Consider the following 9,600-nt stretch of genomic DNA (forward strand, 5'->3'; position numbering starts at 1 on the left):
TTGTTTTTATGGATACTGTGTTCTTTAATAATTGTTGAATATGGCTTTTGTTAAATGTTACAAACACACATAGTTTGAAATAAAACCTGAGTTTGTTTCTAAAAAGATGTTAGTGTTAATATTTTCATGTTGAACACATATCTGTTTTCATTAATATTTTACCACTGATGAAAAACACGGATTTCTGCTGTATTTTAGGACCACCTTTCTTTACCTTTCTGTTGCTTGGGATGGACTAAGATTACCAGGGCTTTAGTCATTTATCTAATGATAAAGCACATACAAAAACATGCATCAATTTTTCAATTTTCTCTTTGAATATATTTTCTGTATACATTCTCTGTTTAAACAGTCAGTGCAAGATGATAAATTTATGGTACTTTTTTTTTTTTTTTTTAATTAATTTCACATATTCTGTTCCAATATATTTATCCCTCAAACTTGAGTTTTGCAGCCAGTATTCAAAAGAAAAACCGAAAACTGAATTTTGTGTTTACTGCCACCTTGTGGTCTCTGTCGGGGTTGCAGTCAAATTTAACCTTGCAGTTCGGGCATAGTTTATTCGATATTCAATAATCTTTATTCCAGACACATCGGTCCATATTAGCAATTAATAGTAAAAGAAAAGAAAAAAACATATTCATGTATAGACATATAAACTATATATATATATATATATATATATATATATATATATATATATATATATATATATATATATATATACATACATAATAATTATAAAAACGTCCGTAGAGACAGACATTCATTCCAGTGCTTCCAAAAACAGGAGAAATACCTTGTGTCACTTAATTTTTGCTCAGTCATAACCATTAATATTACATTTTTTGATTTCCTTAATCGACACATAAAGCTATAAATGAAATTTTATAAAATGGTGTTCGCATTTTTCATTTTAATATGTTATTATTCTTTCTATTTCGTTTTGAAAGAAATTTGTGTCTATTTGTTTGATGCTTGTACGCCGGGATTTACGACAGCTCCTGCAAAGTGACGGCAGGTCCTCCAGTAGAGCCGTAAAGCGCCGTGTTTTGGACAGGGGGAGGTCATTAGAAAGTGAGGAGTAAGTACGAGCTGGTTCTCGGTGCATAGAGACAGTCAGTGCCAGCTTATTTCTGATGCTGGTGTAAGGCATATACATTATTTAACAGCTTTGTATAGTGTTACAACCGTTGCGAAATGCTTCGTTTAATCCTGCGGCTCAGGCCGTCCACCGGGCTCTCCTGTCCCCGTGTCCTCCCGGCGGGGCCTGCTGGGCTCGGCTCTCGCTTCGCGCCGGGAACCTGCTGTCTGAGGCGGCTTCACTGCGGCGCAGGGTCCCGAGCTGTGTCTGTTGGTTCAGGCTTCACTCATAGAGTAACTCTGCTGCGGTATCCCCAGCTGACAGGCGCCTGTCGGAGCCACCGTTTCTACAGCCTGCCGCCGCACCAGAAGGTAACGTAACCTCACCGGCTTTCAGGTTGCTATGACACCCATCCTCACGGCTAAAGCGAGCGTGACCTCCAGGGCTGACTCCACACTGAGGCTGTCTGGTACGACACAGAGATGCAATACATGGAAGTAGGGCCGGATTAAACGTGCACAGGCCCCAGGGCCCAGAGTGTTTTAGGGGCCCCTCTTCCCCACACCAACATTGTAAAAATTGTGAATGATACACTGGGAAACGACATTTCTAACATCTCTCAGCTAATGGTGCCACTAGCAAAACACTAGACACTGTGGTGTAACTATTTGGCTTTTATTTACATTTTGTTTCATGTCCAAAATGCTGGTGTTTGCCCTACGTGGGCCCCATGTGGGCGTGGGCCCCTGGGCCTGTGCCCATAATGCCTATTGGATAATCCGGCCATGCATGGAAGTAATAACTCGTACACTGAAAAGGCTGTTATAGAATACTGTAACATGAGGTTCAGAAAACACCTTGTTTCCCATGTTTCCAGTTTGATGTTAATTTATGCCACTACATTACAGTTTACTTAGTGTTAATGTTTTAATATAAATCTTCCTATGGTGTTAGGTGATCTTTCTATCCAAAATAACTGAAGGTGTTCGCCCCGAAAGTAATTTCATTGTTAAACCGAAGAAGAGGTTCTACAGTATGTCTCTGTTTCATAGATTATATGTGAAAAAGGAAAAAGAGAAAATGATTTGTTGACAACACTGCTCTTCAGTGTTGTTGGATCATTATGTATCTACTCAACAATAAGACTATTTTACATGATGGTGTTAACTCCAGATATTGCTACTGAGGATAACCTATTTGAGCGAGTCAAAAGTAACCACTTGACCTTTACAGAGAGCATGGTTCACATTTATAACTTTTAACCAGAATATGTAAATGTGCAAGTTTAGTGGTCCAGAATGGCTTTTTGAAAATGTTGTATTCCCAGCATTTTGGATAGAGAAACAACCTTGTGAGCTTAAACCAGTTTTGATACTTTTTTACATTTTTGTACTTATTACGTGCAACCATATATTAATCTTCAAACTGCAACTTAACATTTTTTGACAATGTTAAGATTCCTCTGCCAAAAGGAACAAAAACTTCCCAAATGGTGTTTACTTCCTCACTTTATAACACACATTTGCGGCTATCTACAGCTTCAAGGCCACATACAGTTTAATCTGGCAGAATGTGGCCTGTAAAGAAGGCTCCACTTTGAAATCGTTGCTGTTTTATGGGATCACAAATGGATCATTCATGCGTACGGAACATAAATATTGTTAAATATGCACTATGCACCGTTTAAGTAAGCTACACGCTTTTTTAATAGTGTTTAATACCAATCCACTTGTTTCTCTAGTTTGAATGTATTTAGATACTAGTTTCTGTTTAGTTCCTTGCAGCTGGTAGCTCAGGCTTATCTCTGCTATTAGAGGCAAGTCTGCATTATTAGCTACCATAAAGTACACAGATGTGATGAAATCTACTCTGGGTCATTTATTGGGCAGTGGAATGAGGTGATATTGAGATGTAGCTGTTGTACCTGAAACCTGACATTTGATAGTGCTTGTAATAATCTGCTTTGAAGCCCAGTGAAGATGACTCATTCATTCTTGAACTCCTTGAATCTGTTTCTTCTCATCAGGTGGAGCTTCCTGCACTCTCACCCACCATGCAGACGGGGACAATTGCTCGCTGGGAGAAGAAGGAAGGCGATAAAATCAGCGAGGGTGACCTCATCGCTGAGGTTTGGAGCTGCGTGGTTGTGTGTGTGTGCCTGTCTGTGTGTGTTTCAGAGTTTTTATTTGTTTTTTGTTTTTTTTAACCTTTTTATCTTATTCTTGTAGGTAGAGACTGATAAAGCAACTGTAGGTTTTGAGATGCTGGAGGAGTGCTATCTGGCAAAGATCCTGGTTTCTGAAGGGACCAGAGATGTCACTGTTGGATCAGTAATCTGCATCACCGTTGACAAGTCAGTGAACTTTGTTTATATCCATGTTTGATCACATTGCAGGTTTTCATTGGCTGTGTATTCTCCCCTGCAGCCCAGACCTAATCACAGCCTTTAAGGATGTAACGTTGGACTCACTCAAATCTGCTGGTGCTGCTCCTTCACCTGCTGCCTCTACACCACCACCTCCTCCTGCTGCTGCTGCTGCTCCTGCAGCCCCAGGCAGCTCTTACCCATCACACATGAAGGTAGGCACTACCTTTTATATGTGGTGTGTATGAGGAGTGGCAGGGTGATGCAAACTTTGTTTACAGTAATAGCAGTCACCAGTCATAGTTTCAGCTTGATGAGGGTAGATTCTCTGTATGTGAGGTGGCATTTGTGTTACTGGGATAAATGGTTTATTCTGTGCCCCTATGAAGTCAGCATTTTGTTCAAACAAGTTCCTTTATGTGGATTAATACAGTTTCTATAGACTTTATAATACAGTTGTAATTTTATTTATATTTCCAGTTTGGAAGGCCTATTTTTCGCTGGATTTAAATGGTCTACTTTCCCTGCAAATTTTTGTCTGTACAAAAACAAAAAAAATACCTATTCAAATCAAGTAATTTCATCATTTAATATGAGAGATTTTGTCAAGTCTGTTCTGAGAAGCTCAGTTATTTTGGCTTTATTTTTTTCTTTTTGTAGTTTATTTCTTTTCTTCTGCTGATATAGTTTGTATTTGATCTGTTTGTTATAGATTGCACTTCCTGCACTCTCCCCCACCATGACGATGGGAACGGTGCAACGCTGGGAGAAGAAAGTCGGAGAGAAGCTGAGTGAAGGAGATCTGCTGGCTGAGATCGAAACAGACAAGGCTACAATAGGTAAATCTATTAAACAAACTATTAAACAGGAGGAGTAATCCTCCAGACCAACTTTGACTGAACTATTCATAGAAATAAAAAAAAAGTTCTGATTATTGATTTCACTTTGTCCCCCATCTTAATTCAAAACAATGCCAGTTCTGCCAAATAACTGTAAGAAAGCAAAATGTTGTCACTTCCTTTAATGTGTGTTCTTGTAGGCTTCGAGGTTCAGGAAGAGGGGTACTTGGCAAAAATTATGGTGCCAGAGGGAACGCGAGATGTTCCTCTGGGAACACCGCTGTGCATCATTGTGGAAAAAGAAAGTGACATCGCTGCTTTCAAGGATTACGTTGAGACAGGAGTGGGTGAGGTCTCCACACCACCTCCTGCTCCGGCACCGGTGAGACACTCAGTCTGCCGTCCTGAAATATCTAAACATTACATGCAGGAGCTATATGAAAACACAAATGTCTGCCTCTGTTGCATTTGGTGTCATGACGTCACGTGGATTTGAAAATGGGATTATGCTGACTGCATCAGTCGATTTGCAGTTTATATTGTTTCAGATTCACTGGCTTGCTGCAGATTTCTTCCTAAACATTAAGCATCACTAATGAGAAAACAGCAGTGCAACACTACAATAATGGCTTTAGTCTCACAGGATATGCAACATGAATACACAAACTGTACACTGTGTGTCCATGTTTGAAAGCAGCTTTACAGAAATACCTGCAAGTTTATGCATTAAGAGTGTTTAATGTTTATTTTGTAGGCGGCAGCTCCAACTGTTGCAACTCCCAGCCCGGCTCCAGCAGCTGCTGCCCCAGCAGCACCCAGGAAGGGTCGGGTGTTCGCCAGCCCCCTGGCCAAGAAACTTGCTGCTGAGAAGGGTATTGACCTGGCACAAGTTAGCGGTGCGTAACAAAGATGCCTGTGATTAAGATCAAGAACATTCAGCACATCCGATGAAATACTAGATGAAGGGGTTTGGAAAGACAACAATGCATTATCATTTTGTCAAAATGTTTTTTATGGTCAGGTTCCGGTCCTGATGGGCGCATCACCCGGAAAGACATAGATAGCTTTGTTCCACCAAAGGCTGTGCCTGCACCGGTGAGTGACGCCCGCACCGTTACCTAGCAATAACGGAAATTCAGTCTTATAAAAATCATTAACAACAACAGTCCACAACATTCTTTATTATGAATAATTAACTGCATATTTAATCTATTTTGGTTCATGGCTGTTTATTGGACATAATTTTATATTTATGTACCTAAATATGTGTTGCAGTTCTTTTCTGTGCCAATTAACTCCCTTCCATTGGCAGGCTGTAGCTGCAGCTCCCACTCCAGCTGCTGCCCCAGCTGCTCCCACACCCGCTGCAGCTCCTGCTGGCACCTTCACAGACATCCCTATCAGCAACATCCGCAAGGTGAGAGCAAATACACACCTGACTTTTTGCAGTCCCTGATGAATTTCCCCCCTTTTCCCGCAGACAGGTCTAAGTTCAAGACGGGCTGCTACTCTTCACAGTCCGCATTCTTTATTGTCTTTTGAGCCAGCATCCCAGCATGATGAAATTATTCCAGCCTAACCCATCCAAACATAACATAATTTGTCTGACTTGTGCGTCTGCATTCTGCCCCGCAGAATGGTACTCCATTTGTCAGACAAGACTTGACCAGCACTCCTCATTCCTCTCTGCGATGCACTTATGATCAAAGCTGAGGTGCATATGTTTGCCTCTCCTGCAGGTTATTGCTCAGAGGCTGATGCAGTCCAAGCAAACCATCCCCCACTATTATCTGTCTGTAGATGTCAACATGGACCAAGTGCTCGAGCTTCGAAAAGAGCTTAATGAGGTGAGTTTTGCTTGTGAAAGGATGTGTAATGGACTGAAAGAGCAGACACATTTTGAAATTGCTGAATGAAGATAATTATTTGCTGTGACTAATGAACAAGCTCTTATCATCTCTGCAGGAGGTTAAAGCCCAGAATATCAAGCTTAGTGTGAATGACTTTATCATCAAAGCAAGCGCTTTGGCCTGCCTCAAGGTTCCCGAGTGCAACTCCTCCTGGTTGGAAACAGTCATTCGCCAGTGAGTAAACACACATGAACACATCTATATGTGGTTCAGGTCTAATAACTAGTCAGGTCTAATAACAAGCTGTCTTGGGAGTTATTGATCATGTTCAGTGTTTCTGTCTTTTTAACTTTTTCTCTCTTGCCTAAATTTCAACGTTTTCATCCTAACTTGAATACACAACAGAAAATGAAGTTCCAGTTAGCATCTTATAGAAAACAGATTGGATGTTTTATATCTTTAAAAACAACTGTAACAAAACAAGGACTCACACGACAAAGAACCAAAAGGAAAACGGTTAAATTGACACCATTCCATTGTAGATAAAACTGTGTGTAAGTCTTCTGATACTACCCCAGCTGAGGCCGAAAGCATTTTGGCATAAATGTTCTTTCTGCAGCCAGGCTTTTTTTTTTTTTTGTTGGTTTTTTTTGTTGTTTTTTAAAGAAGGTCATTGAAAATAATCTTGTGTACAGTTTGTAACATAAATCACAGATGTCTTCTTAGTTCAAATTGTTTCCACATTTCATTGACCCCATAAATAATAAATAAATAAATGTTTTTATTTAGTATGAATATCAGCTTTAACACTGAAATTAATTTTTCTCTGCTGATTGGAGTTAAACTCTGTCACGCCTGGAAGATACTTGTAGTTCTGTTTCACACTGATTCAGTTTCACTGCAGTCCCATCACTATGTTCCTTTTTACTCCTCATTTGTGTGTGTGTGTGTGTGTGTGTGTGTGTGTGTGTGTGTGTGTGTGTATTGCTTTGGATGTGTGCAAAGTTGTGGGCTAATTTTTGCCGTGACAAAGAGTTCTGTCTCATGACGTGATCTGTCTGTACTACATAAAGAAACACAAGTTAAACCATTATGTAGATGGAAATAGATGGAAAAAAAAAAAGAAAAGGTTGCGATTTGATCCGCACACACCAGTCTGCTCATTAAAATGTGAGTCTTGGTTACAAAAATTAGGGTAGGTGATCACTGAAAACTGGCAACTTTTTGACATCTGAGCAAGGACTATGATGTGTGTGTAGAGAAGTTTGGACATTACAGGTTGAAATACTGTTGTCAGCTGTAAAAACCTCAGATTTGCCCCATGGAACATGGATGTACATGTGTGAGATCCTCCAACTATTTGGAGCCATCTCCTTCCTCCTTCCTCGAGGGACACAGTCATGCAACTATTCAGTTTTTCTCTTCTTGATTTTGATGAGTCGCAGTGCAGAACCACTGACTATGAACCAGATGTGTAGAAGCAGCGAAGACTGCGGCCCATGAGGACCAGAGTTCTGTACACGGAGTTCATGAGGTGCTTTCTGATTTCCATGGTCACTTTTTTTTTTCTTCTATTAAAGCTTGTGTGACCGGAGTTTAAAGACACCTTTCTTCCATAGTTCATAAAGTAATTTAATAAAAGAGAGGCCCACCCAAAGAGAGGGACAACTCTGCTGTTACCAGTCATAACTAAGTCTGTGTGATATTGGTCTCTGATTGTTGTTTCACATTTTAGACAGCAGAGGGCACTCAAAGCACACAAGTTCTACTCAAACTATAACAACCACATTGTTTGAACCACATCACTGTGCTGTGGTCTTTATTGACTCATTTAACATTTTCCAGGAACCATGTGGTGGATGTGAGCGTCGCTGTGAGCACACCCAGTGGTCTCATCACTCCTATAGTGTTTAACGCCCACACCAAAGGCCTGGCTGCCATCAGCTCAGATGTGTCGACTCTCGCCGTCAAAGCCAGAGACGGCAAACTGCAGGCTCACGAGTTCCAGGTACAACACGTTATCTTGCCGTTTGTAGCTCTCCTCCTATTTTATCTTCAAGTTAGATTGCTTGATCATCCATCCAGCCATCCATCCTTCCATCCATTTAATGAACAAGAAGTCAAGCAGCAAATGGGAATGCCTTCATATAAACTAAATGTATTCATACTTTTTTATTATCATCACCAGGGAGGAACGTTCACAATCTCAAACTTAGGGATGTTTGGTATCAAGAACTTCTCAGCGATCATCAACCCTCCTCAGGCCTGCATCCTTGCTGTGGGAGGCTCAGAGAAACGTCTGATGCCCGCTGACAACGAGAGAGGGTCTGTTTCACACCAGAAGTGTTTTAATAAGCTTGCCGCTGTTCAAAACGCACATCTATAAATGTGTAATGTGTATTTGGGTTTTGCAGGTTCGACGTAGCCAGCATGATGTCTGTGACCCTGAGCTGCGACCACCGGGTAGTGGACGGGGCGGTCGGCGCACAATGGCTCGCAGAGTTCCGCAAGTTCTTAGAGAAACCCGTCACCATGTTGTTGTGATGAGACTGTAAAGCCACGGAACGGCAGCAACAAGCAGAGGCCCCTCATTGAAGAGATCTGATGTGTCTGGATCTTCCTGTGATTGGCTGATCTGCCACCAGGTCAATCCCAGGAAACCTGAAGGGGAAAAGGCAGAACTCACTCCACTTACTTGTCTTCTTTCTGTCTCTCCCTTCAGTCTTTCTCTTGTCTCACTGTCTCACTCATTCTATTTATTGTGGCCCCGTCTCATGAGAGACCAAGATTAGACATAATTTATCCTAGAATAGAAACCGGCTATATGTCTCTACAACATTGGTAATGTTTTAGAAAGGGAAGTGTTACATGTCCACCCAGCAAGAACATTTATCCTATTGGTTGTGTGTGTGTGTTTTTGTGTAATTCTACACACTTGAATCTGTAACTTAGTGTGAACATGATGACACGATGGGAGGTGCTGCTTTTCGCAGTCGTTTGGAGTCAATTGTTGCGATTTTGTCTGTTTCCAGGCAAGATGATGGAGCTTAAAGTAAGTTAATGCCGACTTGAACACAGTATAGAACCACACAAATGCACACACACACACCTATCCCTTTTCGACTGCCATACACAGTTAAAATATTTGGTGCATTTTCTGCGGGTTAATGCTACAGCGTGTATATTCTTCACTGTGGATGAACACAGTGCTGTATATTATGTATATGGTGGTGAGCTGTTTGGTTGGAAAAACCAAGCTCCGTGAAGATCTCACCATACAGTTAAAAACTGTATCGTCCTGAATGATTACAGACTCTTCCAACAAATACTGATTGGTTAAGCCAATTTTCTGTCCTCTGTCTTTTTCATTTTCTTGTCTCAGAAATATTCTGTATGTCGCAACTGAAACGCACAAGGCTGGTGCTGGATGTTTATGTTGTTTGAATAAATTGGGAGATTTGA

At 40.9% G+C, this 9,600-nt stretch overlaps 1 protein-coding gene across 1 annotated transcript; it reads left to right on the forward strand.

The window, feature by feature from the left end:
* Positions 1 to 1,050: 1,050 nt before the first annotated feature.
* On the forward strand, positions 1,051 to 9,600 carry dlat (dihydrolipoamide S-acetyltransferase (E2 component of pyruvate dehydrogenase complex)). Its single transcript, XM_079248258.1, has 14 exons — positions 1,051 to 1,455; positions 3,111 to 3,212; positions 3,313 to 3,437; positions 3,511 to 3,664; positions 4,162 to 4,288; positions 4,489 to 4,670; positions 5,043 to 5,184; positions 5,310 to 5,383; positions 5,601 to 5,705; positions 6,028 to 6,135; positions 6,254 to 6,372; positions 7,984 to 8,146; positions 8,327 to 8,463; positions 8,553 to 9,600. The coding sequence occupies exons 1-14, from the start codon at positions 1,201 to 1,203 to the stop codon at positions 8,680 to 8,682; spliced, it is 1,923 nt and encodes a 640-aa protein (XP_079104384.1). The 5' UTR covers positions 1,051 to 1,200; the 3' UTR covers positions 8,683 to 9,600.

The sequence above is a fragment of the Telmatherina bonti genome, assembly GCF_933228915.1.
Source record: "Telmatherina bonti genome assembly, chromosome: 10".
Lineage (NCBI taxonomy): Eukaryota > Metazoa > Chordata > Actinopteri > Atheriniformes > Telmatherinidae > Telmatherina > Telmatherina bonti.

Coding starts and splice junctions, on each gene's coding strand:
- dlat (XM_079248258.1), top strand. CDS start 1,201: ATGCTTCGTTTAATCCTGCGGCTCAGGCCGTCCACCGGGCTCTCCTGT. Junction 3,213..3,312: donor AGGGTGACCTCATCGCTGAG/GTTTGGAGCTGC, acceptor TTATTCTTGTAG/GTAGAGACTGATAAAGCAAC. Junction 8,464..8,552: donor CCCGCTGACAACGAGAGAGG/GTCTGTTTCACA, acceptor TGGGTTTTGCAG/GTTCGACGTAGCCAGCATGA.